The sequence below is a fragment of the Coloeus monedula genome (genome assembly GCF_965178545.1).
Source record: "Coloeus monedula genome assembly, chromosome: 31".
Taxonomy (NCBI): Eukaryota; Metazoa; Chordata; class Aves; order Passeriformes; family Corvidae; genus Coloeus; species Coloeus monedula.
In genome coordinates, this window is record NC_138811.1 from 1,597,894 (window position 1) to 1,614,152 (window position 16,259).

Sequence of the window (16,259 nt, forward strand, 5' to 3'; positions counted from 1 at the left end):
AAATCCCCCCCTGATCCCCAAAATCCCCCTGATCCCCCAAAATCCCCCCCTGATCCCCAAAATCCCCCTGATCCCCAAATCCCCCCCTGATCCCCAAAATCCCCCCCGATCCCCAAAATCCCCCTGATCCCCAAATCCCCCCTGATCCCCCAAAATCCCCCCCTGATCCCCCAAAATCCCCCCCTGATCCCCAAATCCCCCCCTGATCCCCAAAATCCCCCTGATCCCCCAAATCCCCCCTGATCCCCAAATCCCCCCTGATCCCCAAAATCCCCCCTGATCCCAAAATCCCCCTGATCCCCAAAATCCCCCTGATCCCCAAAATCCCCCCCTGATCCCCCAAAATCCCCCCCTGATCCCCAAAATCCCCCTGATCCCCAAATCCCCCCCTGATCCCCAAAATCCCCCCCTGATCCCCAAAATCCCCCCCTGACCCCCAAATCCCCCCCTGATCCCCAAATCCCCCCCTGATCCCCAAATCCCCCCCTGATCCCCAAAATCCCCCCCTGATCCCCAAAATCCCCCCCTGACCCCCAAATCCCCCCCTGATCCCCAAAATCCCCCCCGATCCCCAAATCCCCCCTGATCCCCAAATCCCCCTGTCCCTGTGTCCCTCTGTCCGTCTGTCCCTCCCCCCACTGGCGCTGTGAGGGCTCTGAGGGTCTGTCCCTGTGTCTGTCTGTCCCTGTGTCTGTCTGTCTGTCCCTGTGTCTGTCTGTCTGTCCCTGTGTCTGTCTGTCTGTCCCTGTGTCTGTCCCTGTGTCTGTCTGTCTGTCCCTGTGTCTGTCTGTCCCTGTGTCTGTCTGTCTGTCTGTCTGTCCGTCCCTCACCGCCATGTAGGCTGCGCAGCCGGCGCTCAGGGTCTGTCCCTGTGTCTGTCTGTCCGTCTGTCTGTCTGTCTGTCCCTGTGTCTGTCTGTCCCTGTGTCTGTCTGTCTGTCTGTCTGTCCATCCCTCACCGCCATGTAGGCCGCGCAGCCGGCACTGAGGGGCTATCCCTGTGTCTGTCTGTCCCTGTGTCTGTCTGTCCCTGTGTCTGTCTGTCCGTCTGTCCGTCCCTCACCGCCATGTAGGCCGCGCAGCCGGCGCTGTGAGGGCTATCCCTGTGTCTGTCTGTCCCTGTGTCCGTCTGTCCCTGTGTCTGTCTGTCTGTCTGTCGCTGTGTCTGTCTGTCCCTGTGTCTGTCTGTCTGTCTGTCCGTCTGTCCATCCCTCACCGCCATGTAGGCCGCGCAGCCGGCGCTGTGAGGGCTATCCCTGTGTCTGTCTGTCCCTGTGTCCGTCTGTCCCTGTGTCTGTCTGTCTGTCTGTCGCTGTGTCTGTCTGTCCCTGTGTCTGTCTGTCTGTCTGTCCGTCTGTCCATCCCTCACCGCCATGTAGGCCGCGCAGCCGGCACTGAGGGGCTATCCCTGTGTCTGTCTGTCCCTGTGTCCGTCTGTCCCTGTGTCTGTCTGTCTGTCTGTCTGTCGCTGCGTCTGTCTGTCCCTGTACCTGTCTGTCTGTCCGTCTGTCCGTCCCTCACCGCCATGTAGGCCGCGCAGCCGGCGCTCCGGGTCTGTCCCTGTGTCTGTCTGTCTGTCCCTGTCTGTCTGTCTGTCCGTCCCTGTGTCTGTCTGTCCCTGTGTCTGTCTGTCCCTGTGTCTGTCTGTCCCTGTGTCCGTCTGTCCGTCCCTCACCGCCATGTAGGCCGCGCAGCCGGCGCTGAGGGGCTATCCCTGTGTCTGTCTGTCTGTCTGTCTGTCCGTCTGTCCCTGTGTCTGTCTGTCCCTGTGTCTGTCTGTCCCTGTCTGTCTGTCTGTCTGTCCGTCTGTCCGTCCCTCACCGCCATGTAGGCCGCGCAGCCGGCGCTGAGGGGCTATCCCTGTGTCTGTCTGTCTGTCTGTCCCTGTGTCTGTCTGTCTGTCCGTCTGTCCGTCCCTCACCGCCATGTAGGCCGCGCAGCCGGCGCTGTGAGGGCTATCCCTGTGTCTGTCTGTCTGTCTGTCCGTCTGTCCGTCCCTCACCGCCATGTAGGCCGTGCAGCTGGCACTGAGGGGCTATCCCTGTGTCTGTCTGTCCCTGTGTCCGTCTGTCCGTCCCTCACCGCCATGTAGGCCGCGCAGCCGGCGCTGTGAGGGCTATCCCTGTGTCTGTCTGTCTGTCCGTCTGTCCGTCCCTCACCGCCATGTAGGCCGCGCAGCCGGCGCTCCGGGTCTTGGCCTTGGAGTCGACGAGGCGGCCGCTGATGCCGAAGTCGCAGAGCTTCACCTGGCCCCGCTCGTCCAGCAGGATGTTGGACGGCTTCACGTCCCTGTGGATGACGCCGTGCTTCTCCTTCAGGTACAGCAGCGCCTTCACGATCTGCGGGCACCTCTGCGTCACCCTGTGCCACCCCTGTGCCACCCCTGCGTCACCCTGTGCCACCCCTGTGCCACCCTGTGCCACCCTGTGCCACCTGTGTGTCACCTCTGTCATCCCTGTGCCAGCCCTGTCACCCCCTGTGTCCCCCCCGTGCTTCTCCTTCAGGTACAGCAGCGCCTTCACGATCTGCGGGCACAGCGCCACATCGCCCCTGTGCCACCTGTGCCACCCCCTGTGTCACCTCTGTCATCCCTGTGCCACCTGTGTGTCACCCAGTGTCACCCCTGGGTCACCTGTGCCAGCCCTGTCACCCTGTGCCACCTGTGTCACCCCCTGTGTCACCTCTGTCACCCCCTGTGCCACCTGTGTGCCACCTCTGTGACCCCAGTGCCACCCCAGTGTCTCCCTGTGCCACTCGTGTCACCTCTGCCACCCCAGTGCCACCTCTGTGCCACCCCTGTGTCTGTTTGTGCCAACCCTGTCACCCCTGTGCCACCCCAGTGTCACCTTTGTCACCTCTGTGCCACCCCTGATGCCCTGTGTCCCCCCTGTGCCCATCCTGCGCCACCCCTGTGTCACCTGTGTGTCACCTCTGTCACCCTGTGCCACCCCAGTGTCTCCCATTGTCACCCCAGTGTCACCCCAGTGTCACCCCAGTGTCACCCCAGTGTCTCCCTGTGCCACCCCAGTGTCACCCCAGTGTCACCCAGTGTCACCCAGTGTCACCCCAGTGTCACCCAGTGTCTCCCTGTGTCACCCCAGTGTCACCCCAGTGTCACCCCAGTGTCACCCAGTGTCTCCCTGTGCCACCCCAGTGTCACCCCAGTGTCACCCAGTGTCACCCAGTGTCACCCCAGTGTCACCCAGTGTCTCCCTGTGCCACCCCAGTGTCACCCCAGTGTCACCCAGTGTCACCCCAGTGTCTCCCTGTGCCACCCCAGTGTCACCCCAGTGTCACCCAGTGTCACCCCAGTGTCACCCCAGTGTCACCCAGTGTCACCCAGTGTCACCCAGTGTCACCCCAGTGTCACCCAGTGTCAGCCCAGTGTTGCCCTGTGCCACCTCTGTGCCACCCACCCAGCCCCAGGACCCCCCAAGTGTCCCCCCTGTGCCACCCAGTCCCTCCCAGTCCCCCCCAGTGCCCTCCCATTTCCCTCCCTGCTCCCTACCAATCCCCTCCCAGTCCCTCCCAGTCCCCTCCCAGTCCCTCCCAGTGCTCCCAGTGCCCCCCCAGTCCCTCCCAGTCCCTCCCAATCCCCTCCCAGTGCCCCCCCAGTCCCTCCCAATCCCCTCCCAGTCCCTCCCAGTCCCTCCCAGTCCCCTCCCAGTCCCTCCCAGTGCTCCCAGTGCCCCCCCAGTCCCTCCCAGTCCCTCCCAATCCCCTCCCAGTGCCCCCCCAGTCCCTCCCAATCCCCTCCCAGTCCCTCCCAGTCCCTCCCAGTTCCCTCCCAATCCCCTCCCAGTCCCTCCCAGTGCTCCCACTGCTGCCCCAGTCCCTCCCAATCCCCTCCCAGTGCCCTCCCAGTCGCTCCCAGTGCCCCTCACCGCCACCGTCATCTTGCCCAGGATCCTCTCCGGGATGGGGCCCTGGATTCGCTTCTTGAGCTTCTCGGCGCAGGTGCCCATGAGCTCCATGGCGATGAACACATCGGTCTGTGGGTAAAGGATACTGGGGGTACTGGGAGGGACTGGGAGGGACTGGGAGGGACTGGGAGCACTGGGAGCACTGGGAGCTCCATGGCGATGAACACATCGGTCTGTGGGTAAAGGATACTGGGGGTACTGGGAGGGACTGGGAGGGACTGGGAGCACTGGGAGCACTGGGAGCTCCATGGCGATGAACACATCGGTCTGTGGGTAAAGGATACTGGGGGTACTGGGAGGGACTGGGAGCACTGGGAGCACTGGGAGCTCCATGGCGATGAACACATCGGTCTGTGGGTAAAGGATACTGGGGGTACTGGGGGTACTGGGAGGGACTGGGAGGGACTGGGAGCACTGGGAGCTCCATGGCGATGAACACATCGGTCTGTGGGTAAAGGATACTGGGGGTACTGGGAGGGACTGGGAGGGACTGGGAGCACTGGGAGCACTGGGAGCTCCATGGCGATGAACACATCGGTCTGTGGGTAAAGGATACTGGGGGTACTGGGGGTACTGGGAGCACTGGGAGCTCCATGGCGATGAACACGTCAGTCTGTGGGTAAAGGATACTGGGGGTACTGGGGGTACTGGGAGCACTGGGAGCTCCATGGCGATGAACACATCGGTCTGTGGGTAAAGGATACTGGGGGTACTGGGAGGGACTGGGAGGGACTGGGAGGGACTGGGAGGGACTGGGAGCACTGGGAGCTCCATGGCGATGAACACATCGGTCTGTGGGCACAGGATACTGGGGATACTGGGAGGGACTGGGAGGGACTGGGAGGGACTGGGAGCACTGGGAGCTCCATGGCGATGAACACGTCAGTCTGTGGGTAAAGGATACTGGGGGTACTGGGAGGGACTGGGAGGGACTGGGAGCACTGGGAGCACTGGGAGCTCCAAGGCGATGAACACATTGGTCTGTGGGTAAAGGATACTGGGGGTACTGGGAGGGACTGGGAGGGACTGGGAGCACTGGGAGGGACTGGGAGGGACTGGGAGGGACTGGGAGCACTGGGAGGGACTGGGAGGGACTGGGAGCTCCATGGCGATGAACACGTCAGTCTGTGGGTAAAGGATACTGGGGGTACTGGGAGGGACTGGGAGGGACTGGGAGGGACTGGGAGCACTGGGAGGGACTGGCAGGGACTGGGAGCACTGGGAGTTCCATGGTGATGAACACGTCAGTCTGTGGGCACAGGATACTGGGGGTACTGGGAGTACTGGGGGTACTGGGAGGGACTGGGAGCTCCATGGCGATGAACACATCGGTCTGTGGGTAAAGGATACTGGGGGTACTGGGAGGGACTGGGAGGGATTGGGAGCACTGGGAGGGACTGGGAGCACTGGGAGCTCCATGGCGATGAACACATCGGTCTGTGGGTAAAGGATACTGGGGGTACTGGGGGTACTGGGAGCACTGGGAGCACTGGGAGCACTGGGAGCACTGGGAGCTCCATGGCGATGAACACATCGGTCTGTGGGCACAGGACACTGGGGATACTGGGGGTACTGGGAGGGACTGGCAGGGTACTGGGGGCACTGGGAGGGAACTGGGAGGGCACTGGGAGCTCCAAGGTGATGAACACGTCCGTGTGCGGGCACCGGTACTGGGGGAACTGGGGGAGCACTAGGGATACTGGGACAGGCACTGGGGGGCACTGGGAGCACTGGGGATACTGGGACAGGCACTGGGAGCACTGGGAGGGTACTGGGAGCTCCAAGGTGATGAACACGTCCGTGTGCGGGCACCGGTACTGGGGGAACTGGGAGGGTACTGGGACGGGTACTGGGGGCACTAGGACGGAACTGGGGATACTGGGGGCACTGGGATGGGCACTGGGGACGGTGGGGATACTGGGACGGGTACTGGGAGGGCACTGGGAAGGCACTGGGAGGGCACTGGGACAAGCACTGGGAGGGCACTGGGAGGGCACTGGGAGGGCACTGGGAGCACTGGGAGGGCACTGGGAGCACTGGGAGCACTGGGAGGGCACTGGGAGGGCACTGGGAGCACTGGGAGCACTGGGAGGGCACTGGGAGGGCACTGGGAGCACTGGGAGCAGCTCCCGCGGTGCCCGGGCTGAGGGCGGTGCTGCGGCCCCCCAGGGCCCCTCACGGTGATGAAGGTGCCCCCCAGGTACCCCCCAGGTACCCCCAGCTCCCCCCAGGTGCCCCCAGGTACCCCCCAGGTGCCCCCCAGGTGCCCCCAGCTCCCCCCCGCTCCCCCCAGGTGCCCCCCAGGTGCCCCCAGGTGCCCCCAGCTCCCCCCAGCTCCCCCCAGGTGCCCCCCAGGTGCCCCCCAGCTCCCCCCAGGTGCCCCCAGCTCCCCCCAGGTGCCCCCCAGGTGCCCCCCAGCTCCCCCCAGGTGCCCCCAGCTCCCCCCAGGTGCCCCCCAGGTACCCCCCAGCTCCCCCCAGGTGCCCCCCAGGTACCCCCAGCTCCCCCCAGGTGCCCCCCAGGTGCCCCCAGCTCCCCCCAGGTGCCCCCCAGGTGCCCCCCAGCTCCCCCCAGGTGCCCCCCAGCTCCCCCCAGGTGCCCCCAGCTCCCCCCAGGTGCCCCCCAGGTACCCCCCAGCTCCCCCCAGGTGCCCCCCAGGTACCCCCAGCTCCCCCCAGGTACCCCCCAGGTACCCCCCAGCTCCCCCCAGGTGCCCCCAGGTGCCCCCCAGCTCCCCCCAGCTCCCCCCAGGTGCCCCCCAGGTACCCCCCAGCTCCCCCCAGGTACCCCCAGGTGCCCCCCAGGTGCCCCCCAGCTCCCCCCAGCTCCCCCCAGCTCCCCCCAGGTGCCCCCAGCTCCCCTCAGGTGCCCCCCAGGTACCCCCCAGGTGCCCCCAGCTCCCCCCAGCTCCCCCCAGGTGCCCCCCAGCTCCCCCCAGCTCCCCCCAGGTGCCCCCAGCTCCCCCCAGGTGCCCCCCAGCTCCCCCCAGGTGCCCCCCAGCTCCCCCCAGCTCCCCCCAGGTGCCCCCCAGCTCCCCCCAGGTGCCCCCCAGCTGCCCCCAGCTCCCCCCAGGTGCCCCCCAGCTCCCCCCAGGTGCCCCCCAGCTGCCCCCAGCTCCCCCCAGGTGCCCCCCAGCTCCCCCCAGGTGCCCCCCAGGTGCCCCCAGCTCCCCCCAGGTGCCCGCAGGTGCCCCCCAGCTCCCCCCAGGTGCCCCCAGGTGCCCCCAGGTACCCCCCAGCTCCCCCCAGCTCCCCCCAGCTCCCCCCAGGTGCCCCCCAGGTACCCCCCAGGTGCCCCCCAGCTCCCCCCAGGTGCCCCCCAGGTGCCCCCCAGCTCCCCCCAGGTGCCCGCAGGTGCCCCCCAGCTCCCCGCAGGTGCCCGCAGGTGCCCGCAGGTGCCCCCCGGTGCCCACGTTGGTGATGAAGGTGCCGAAGCACTGCACGATGTAGGGGCAGTCGTGGCTCTTGAGCACCACGTCCAGGTCCATCAGGATCCGCTTGTTCTCCTCGCGGTTCCCCGAGCGCCGCATTTGCTGCGGGGGGGGGAGGGGGGGTCACGGAGGGGTCACGGGGTCACGGAGGGGTCACGGGGTCATAAGGGGTCACGGGGGTCATGGGAGGGTCATGGGGTCTTGAGACATCACAGGGTCATGGGGGTATCGCGAGGTCATGGGTCACAGGGTCATAAGGGGTCATGGGGGTCACGGGGTCATGAGGGGTCACGGGGGGTCATGGGGGGGTCACGGGGTCATGGGGGTCACGGGGTCATGAGGGGTCACGGGGTCACGAGGGGTCACGGGGTCACAAGGGGTCACGGGGGTCATGGGGGTCACGGGGTCATGGGGGGTCACGGGGTCATAAGGGGTCACGGGGTCATGGGGTCACGGGGTCATGGGGGGTCACGGGGTCATGAGAGGGTCACGGGGGGTCATGGGGGTCACGGGGTCATGGGGGGTCACGGGGTCATGGGGGGTCATGGGGTCACGGGGTCATGGGGGTCACGGGGTCATGGGGGGTCACAGGGTCATGGGGGGGTCACGGGGTCATGGGGGATCACGGGGTCATGGGGGGTCACAGGGTCATGGGGGATCACGGGGTCATGGGGGGTCACGGGGGGTCACTCAGGGACATGGAGGGGCCATGAGGGGTCATGGGAGGGTCATTGAGAGAGTCACAGGGTCATGGGGGGTCACAGGGTCATGGGGGGGTCACGGGGTCACAGGGGGGTCACGGGGGGGTCACAGGGGGGTCACAGGGGGGTCACGAGGGGTCACAGGGTCATCAGGGGTCACGGGGGGGTCACGGGGGGGTCACGAGGGGTCACAGGGGGTCGGGGGGGTCACAGGGGGTCACGAGGGGTCACAGGGGGTCACGGGGGGTCACAGGGGGTCGGGGGGGGTCACGGGGGGTCACGAGGGGTCACAGGGGGTCATGGGGGGGGTCATGAGGGGTCACAGGGGGGTCACAGGGGGTCACAGGGGGTCACAGGGGGTGACGGGGGGTGACGGGGGGGTCACAAGGGGTCATGGGGGGGTCACAGGGGGGTCACGGGGGGGTCACGAGGGGTCACAGGGGGTCGGGGGGGGTCGCAGGGGGGTCACAGGGGGTCACGGGGGGGGTCATGAGGGGTCACAGGGGGTCACAGGGGGGGTCACGGGGGGTCGGGGGGGGTCACGGTGGGTCGGGGGGGGTCAGGGGGTCATGGGGGGGTCACAGGGGGTCGGGGGGGTCACGAGGGGTCACAGGGGGTGACGGGGGGGTCACAGGGGGTGAGGGCCCCACCTTGACGGCGATGACGTGGCCGGTCTTGCGGAAGCGCATCTTCCACACCTGCCCGCAGGTGCCGCTGCCGATCTCCCCCAGGTTCTCCAGGTCGTTGATCTCCGCCTGGTACCGCTGGGGGGGGGCACGGGGGGGGTCAGGGACCACCTGGGGCACCCTTGGGACCACCTGGGACACCCCCGGGACCACCTGGGACACCCCCGGGCTCACCTGGGGCACCGCTGGGCTCACCTGGGACACCCCTGGGACACCCCCGGGCTCACCTGGGACACCCCTGGGACACCCCTGGGACACCCCTGGACTCACCTGGGGCACCCCCGGGACACCCCCGGGCTCCCCTGTGCCCCCACGGCCGGGTAACCCCCCCATGGTCCCCTGTGCCCTCCCCGTGTCCCTCCACAGCCGGGCACCCCCAGCCCCCCTCAGGTACCCCCCCTGTGCCCCCCCCGGGACCCCTCACCCCCCTGTGCCCTCAGACCTGGGCACCCCCCATCGCCAGGTACCCCCCCTGTGCCCCCCTCACACCCACCTGTGCCCCCCATGGCTCACCTGCCCCCCCACGGTCAGGTACCCCGTCTGTTTCATGATCTCCTGCAGCTTCTGGTCGATCTCGATGCTGGGAGGGTAACGGGAGAGCTCAGCCAATCAGCTCAGGGCACGGGGAGAGCCCGGCCAATCAGCTCAGGGCACAGGGAGAGCTCAGCCAATCAGCTCAGGGTATGGGGAGAGCCCGGCCAATCAGCTCAGGGCACGGGGAGAGCCTGGCCAATCAGCTCAGGGCATTGGGAGAGCTCAGCCAATCAGCTCAGGGCACAGAGAGAGCCCAGCCAATCAGCTCAGGGCATGGGGAAACCTCAGCCAATCATCTCAGGGCACAGAGAGAGCCTGGCCAATCAGCTCAGGGCACAGGGAGAGCCCGGCCAATCAGCTCAGGGCATTGGGAGAGCCCGGCCAATCAGCACAGAGCGAGCCCGGCCAATCAGCACCCAGGGAATGGCAGCTCTGGCCAATCCGAGCACAGGGAGTCCCGCCTGTGTGGCCAATCAGCACCCAGGGCTCTGGGCCAGCCGACCAATCAGCACCCAGCAGGCCCTGCCCAGCCAATCAGCACCCAGGGGCCCTCGCACTGCTGGCCAATGAGCACACAGCTCTCCTGCCCGCTCAGCCAATCAGCAGCTGGGATCCTCTGAGCCATCGACCAATCAGCAGCTGCAGGCTGTGGCGCAGCCAATCAGAGCTCGGGATCACTCTGCAGCTCTGGCCAATGACAACACAGCGCTCCCCGGAGCTCTGCCAATCAGGACCGGCGAGCCCTCAGAGCCGCAGCCAATCAGCACCTGCGGGCTCCTGAACACCCGACCAATCGCGGGGCAGCGCCTCCTGCCCAGCCAATCAGAGCTCGCGATCCCCTCGGATCTCTGGCCAATCAGAGCACAGGATCTCCCAGACTCTCTGGCCAATCAGCAACTGCCGACTCCCGCACATCCGGCCAATCAGCTCACGGTATCTCCCTGGAGCCCGACCCAATCAGAGCACTGGAGCCTCCCTGACCTCTGGCCAATCAGGACGCATGGCCGTCCTCTGGCCAATCAGAGCACGGGATCGCCCCCAGACCCCTGGCCAATCAGGGCCCGCGATTCTCCTGGATTTCTGGCCAATGAGGACACACGATCCCTGCACGCCTGAGGCCAATCAGGGCACAGGAACCTCCCGGACCTCTGGCCAATCAGAACACAGGATTGCCCTGGACCTCTGGCCAATCAAAGCATAGGATCCTCCCTGACCTCTGGCCAATCAGAGCACAGGAACCGCCCTGACCTCTGACCAACCAGAGCACATGACTCCCCTATGGCCAATCAGAACACAGGATCCCCCCCAAAATCTCTGGCCAATCGGAGCACAGGATTCCCCCCAACCCTCCGGCCAATCAGAGCACAGGATCTCCCCAACCCTCTGGCCAATCAGAGCACAGCATCCTCCTTGACCTCTGGCCAATCAGAGCAAAGGATCTCCCCAAACCTCCAGCCAATCAGAACACAGGATCCCCCCCAAAATCTCTGGCCAATCAGAGCACAGCATCCTCCCTGACCTCTGGCCAATCAGAGCATAGGATCCTCCTTGACCTCTGACCAACCAGAGCACATGACTCCCCTATGGCCAATCAGAACACAGGATCCCCCCCAAAATCTCCGGCCAATCGGAGCACAGGATTCCCCCCAACCCTCCGGCCAATCAGAGCACAGCATCCTCACTGACCAATGGTCAATCAGAACACAGCATCCTCCCCGACCTCTGGCCAATCAGAGCACATGACTCCCCTATGGCCAATCAGAGCACAGGATCCCACAACCCTCTGGCCAATCAGAACACAGGATACCCCAAATCTCCGGCCAATCAGAGCACAGGATCTTCCCAACCGTCCGGCCAATCAGAGCAAAGGCTATCCCAAACCCTCTGGCCAATCAGAGCACAGGATCCCACAACCCTCTGGCCAATCAGAACACAGGATACCCCAAATCTCCGGCCAATCAGAGCACAGGATTCCCCCCAACCCTCCGGCCAATCAGAATATAGGACCCCCCTCCAGCCAATCAGAACACAGAACCCCCTCCACCCAACCCCACCCCGCCATCCCCCCGCCCAATCAGCACGCGGGGGGGGTCTCCCCACCAGCCAATCAGGGCTCGGGGGCGTGGCCTCACCTCTCGAGGCTGCGCGGCACCAGGAAGGGGGGCGGGGGCAGCCCCAGCATCTGCCGGGGCCGGGGGGGGGGCGCGGGCTGGGGGCTCTCGGGGGGCCCCCCCCGGCCCCCCTCGCTCACCAGGGGCAGCTGCAGAGCTGGGGGAGGGGGGGAGAGAAGCGTCAGGGACCCCGAAATTGGGGAGAGAACCCCAAAAGTGGGGAGAGACAAACGGGGACCCCAAAATCGGGGAGAGAACCCCAAAAGTGGGGAGACACAAACGGGGACCCCAAAATTGGTGTGGGGGAGGGGGGGAAAAGAGAAACCCCTGAGGGACCCCAAAACGGGGTCAGGAACCCCAAAATGGAGGGGAAGGGGGAGGCAGCACCCCAAAAATGGGGGGGACCAACATCAGCACCCCAAAAATGGGGAGAGAATCCCAGAAGTGGGGAAACACAAATGGGAACCCCAAAATTGGGGAGAGGCGCGTCAGGAACCCCAAAATGGAGGGGAAGGGGGAGTCAGCACCCCAAAAATGGGGGGTGGGACCAACATCAGCACCCCAAAAATGGGGGGGAACAACATCAGCACCCCAAAAATGGGGGGGCAGAGCCAGCAGGAATCCAAAAACGAAGGGGGAGCCCCAAAAATGGGGGGGCGGACAAAAGGATCCATGGGGGACCCCAAAATGGGGGACCCTGAAAATTGGGGGGGGGTCAGTCCCAGTTTGGACCAGTCTGGCCCCGTTCCAGCCCCAGTTTGGGTTGATCCCACCTCGGTTTCTGCCCCGTTTGCCCCCAATTTTGCCCCTTCCTCTCCTCTTTTTACCTTTTTTTGCCCCGTTTTTTCCCTCCCTGCTCCATTTTCCTCATTCCTGTCCCATTTTTTCCGCTTCTCAGCCCATTTTTGCCCATTTCTGCCCCATTTCCCCCATTCCTGCCCCGCCTTCCCTCTTTCTTGCCCCATTTCCCCCTTCCTGCCCCATTTCCTCACCCCCCAATTTCCCATTTCTCATTTCTGCCCCATTTTCCCTCCATTTTCCCCATTCCTGCCCCATTTTCCCTCTCTCTTGCCCCAATTTCCCCCATTTCTGCCCCATTCTGCCCCATTTTTCCCATTTCTGCCCCATTTTCCCCCCATTTTCTCCATTTCCCCCCATTCTGCCCCATTTCCCCCATTTCTGCCCCATTTTTCCCCATTTCTGCCCCATTCTGCCCCATTTTCCCCATTTCTGCCCCATTTTTCCCTCATTCCTGCCCCATTTCTGCCCCATTTTCCCCCATTTTCTCCATTTTCCCCCTTCCTCCCCAATTTCCCCCATTTCTGCCCCATTCCTGCCCCAATTTCCCATTTCTCCCCATTTCTGCCCCATTTTCCCCCTTCCTTCCCCATTTTCCCTCTTTCTTGCCCCATTTCTCCCCATTTTTTCTCAATTTTCCCCCATTTCTGCCCCATTTCCCCCATTTCTGCCCCAATTTTCCCCCTTCCTGCCCCGTTTTCCCTCTTTCTCCCCCCATTTTCCCCATTTCTGCCGCAATCTCCCCCCTTCCCGCCCCATTTCTGCCCCATTTTCCCCCAATTCTGCCCCATTTCCCCTCTTTCTTGCCCCATTTTCCCCATTTCAACCCCATTTTTCCCATTTCTGCCCCATTTTCCCCTTCCCACCCCATTTCTCCCCATTTCCCCCCATTTCTCCCCATTTCTGCCCCAATTTCCCCATTCCTGCCCCATTTTCCCTCTTCCTCCCCCCATTTCTCCCCATTTTTCCTCAATTTTTCCCCATTTTTCCCCTTCCTGCCCCATTTCTCCCCATTTTCCCTCTTTCTCCCCCCATTTCTCCCCATTTTCCCCATTTCTGCCCCAATTTCCCCTTCCCCCCCATCTCTCCCCACCCCCCAGCCCCACCCCCTCCCCCCCCCCGCCGTTTTTCCCGTTTTCCCCCGGTTTTGCCCCATTCCCGTTCCCGAGCGGCCGCATGCGCCACGGGGCCGGGGGGGGCGCACTCCATGCCACAGCCGGGGGGGGGAGGGGCAATCGGGGGGGGGAGGGGTCACACACGGGGGGGAGGGGTCATTGGGGTGGGGGAGGGGCAATCGGGGACATTCGGGGGGGAGGGGTCATTGGGGGAGGGGGGAGGGGTCATTGGGGTGGGGGAGGGGTCATTCGGGGGGATTTTGGGGGGAGGGGTCATTCAGGGAGGGGGAGGGGAAGGGTCACTGGGGGAGGGGAGGGGTCATTGGGGTGGGGAGGGGGGAGGGGCGGTTCAATGGGTGGGGGAGGGGCGGAGTGGGGGAGGGGCGCAGGGTGGGGGAGGGGCGGTTCAATGGGTGGGGGAGGGGCAGGGTGGGGGAGGGGCGTGGGAGGGTGGGGGAGGGGCAGTGGTGGGTGGGGGAGGGGCAGAGTGGGGGAGGGGCGGTTCGGTGGGTGGGGGAGGGGCGCAGGGTGGGGGAGGGGCGGGTCAATGGGTGGGGGAGGGGCAGGGTGGGTGGGGGAGGGGCGCAGGGTGGGGGAGGGGCGGTTCAGTGGGGGAGGGGCAGAGTGGGGGAGGGGCGGTTCAATGGGTGGGGGAGGGGCGGTTCGGTGGGTGGGGGAGGGGCGGTTCGGTGGGTGGGGGAGGGGCGGTTCGGTGGGTGGGGGAGGGGCAGTGGGTGGGGGAGGGGCGGTTCAATGGGTGGGGGAGGGGCGGTTCAGTGGGTGGGGGAGGGGCAGTTCAGCGGGTGGGGGAGGGGCGGTTCGGTGGGTGGGGGAGGGGCAGTGGGTGGGGGAGGGGCGGTTCGGTGGGTGGGGGAGGGGCGGTTCAATGGGTGGGGGAGGGGCGGTTCGGTGGGTGGGGGAGGGGCGGTACCTGCTCGCTGGGACGGAGCGGGAGCGGGGCTGAGGGTGATGACGATGACTGAGGGGGGAGGGGCGGGGTGGGGGAGGGGCGGGGGGAGGTGGGGGAGGGGCGCGGGGGGGGCGGAGAAAACAAAAAATGGGGAAAAAAGGGGAAGAAAAGAGCAATGAGAGCGGTGCATTGTGGGAAATGGGGGAGGGGGAGGGGCGGGGCTGGGATTGGGGGGATCGATGGAAATTTGGGCAAAAATCGATGGAATTTGGGCAAAAATCGATGGAATTTGGGCAAAAATCGATGGAATTTGGGCAAAAATCGATGGAATTTGGGCAAAAATCGATGGAATTTGGGCAGAAATCGATGAAATTTGGGCAAAAATTGATGAAATTTGGGCAGAAATCGATGAAATTTGGGCGAAAATCGATGGAATTTGGGCAAAAATCGATGGAATTTGGGCAAAAATCGATGGAATTTGGGCAAAAATCGATGGAATTTGGACAAAAATCGATGGAATTTGGACAAAAATCGATGGAATTTGGGCAAAAATCGATGGAATTTGGACAAAAATCGATGGAATTTGGGCAGAAATTGATGGAAATTTGGGCGAAAATCGATGGAAATTTGGGCAAAAATCGATGGAAATTTGGGCAAAAATTGATTAAATTTGGGCAGAAATCGATGGAATTTGGGCAAAAATCGATGGAATTTGGGCAAAAATCGATGGAATTTGGGCAGAAATTGATGGAAATTTGGACAAAAATTGATGAAATTTGGGCAGAAATCGATGAAATTTGGGCGAAAATCGATGGAATTTGGGCAAAAATCGATGGAATTGGGGGAAATGAATTGAAATTTGGGAAACGAATAAATTGAAATTTGGAGAAATTAATTTAAATTTGGGGAGAAATGAATTGCAATCGGGAGAAATGAATTCAAATTTGGGGGAAATTATTTGAAATTCGGGGAAAATAAATTTAAATTGAGGAGAAATCCATTTAAATTAGGGAGCAATGAATTTAAATTAGAGAAATGAACTTAAATTGGGAGAAATTAACTTAAATTGAGGAGAAATTAATTTAAATCCGGACAAAAATAATTCAAATTTGGGGTGAATCCATTTAAATTTGGAGAGAAAAGAAATTTAAATTGGGAGAAATGAATTAAAATTGGGAGAAATTAATTTAAATTTGGGAGAAATAAATTAAAATTCGGGGGAATTCAATTTAAATTGAGAAAAAAATCATTTAAATTGGGGAGAAATTAATTGAAATTGACAGAAATTAATTGAAACTGTGGGGAAACGAATTTAAATTGGGGAAAATTAATTAAAATTGGGAAAAAGTTAATTTAAATTTGGGGGAAATCAATTTAAATTGGGGAGAAATTGAATTTAAATTGGGAAAAAATTAATTGAAATTGGGAGGATTTAATTCAAATTGGGGGGAAATTAATTAAAATTTATGAGAAATTAATTTAAATTGAAGGGAAATTCATTTAAATTTGGGGGAAATCAATTTAAATTGGGAGAAAATTAATTTAAATTGGGGAGAAATGAATTTAAATTGGGAAAAAGAATTCAAATTTGGGAAAAATTAATTTAAATTGGGGAAAAATTAATTTAAATTGGGGAGGGACCAGAATAAAAGTGGGGGAGGGGCAGAAATGAACTCAAACTGGGAGGGATGGACTCAAACTGGGAATGGGGGATGGACTCAAACTGGGAGGGATGGACTCAAACTGGGAGGGGCAGAACTCAAACTGGGAGGGGATGGACTCAAACTGGGAGGGATGGACTCAAACTGGGAGGGGATGGACTCAAACTGGGAGGGGATGGACTCAAACTGGGAGGGGCAGAACTCAAACTGGGAGGGATGGACTCAAACTGGGAGGGATGGACTCAAACTGGGAGGGGATGGACTCAAACTGGGAAGGGCAGAACTCAAACTGGGAGGGATGGACTCAAACTGGGAGGGGATGGACTCAAACTGGGAGGGATGGACTCAAACTGGGAGGGATGGACTCAAACTGGGAGGGGATGGACTCAAA

At 62.1% G+C, this 16,259-nt stretch overlaps 1 protein-coding gene across 4 annotated transcripts in view; it reads right to left on the reverse strand.

Moving 5' to 3' along the window:
• MAP2K7 (mitogen-activated protein kinase kinase 7) overlaps positions 1-16,259 on the reverse strand; it is a 31,577-nt gene that overhangs the window by 7,624 nt on the left and 7,694 nt on the right. Inside the window, exons 2-9 of one of the 4 annotated variants that reach the window (XM_082299395.1) lie at positions 14,229-14,276; positions 11,406-11,541; positions 9,253-9,319; positions 8,704-8,817; positions 7,335-7,454; positions 5,226-5,460; positions 5,074-5,102; positions 4,000-4,938 (exon numbers count right to left, since the gene is read on the reverse strand). In XM_082299395.1, the coding sequence (XP_082155521.1) occupies positions 4,531-4,938; positions 5,074-5,102; positions 5,226-5,460; positions 7,335-7,454; positions 8,704-8,817; positions 9,253-9,319; positions 11,406-11,541; positions 14,229-14,276 (1,157 nt within the window). In that variant the 3' untranslated portion in view covers positions 4,000-4,530. The other 3 variants (XM_082299394.1, XM_082299396.1, XM_082299397.1) reach the window with 3 other exon arrangements.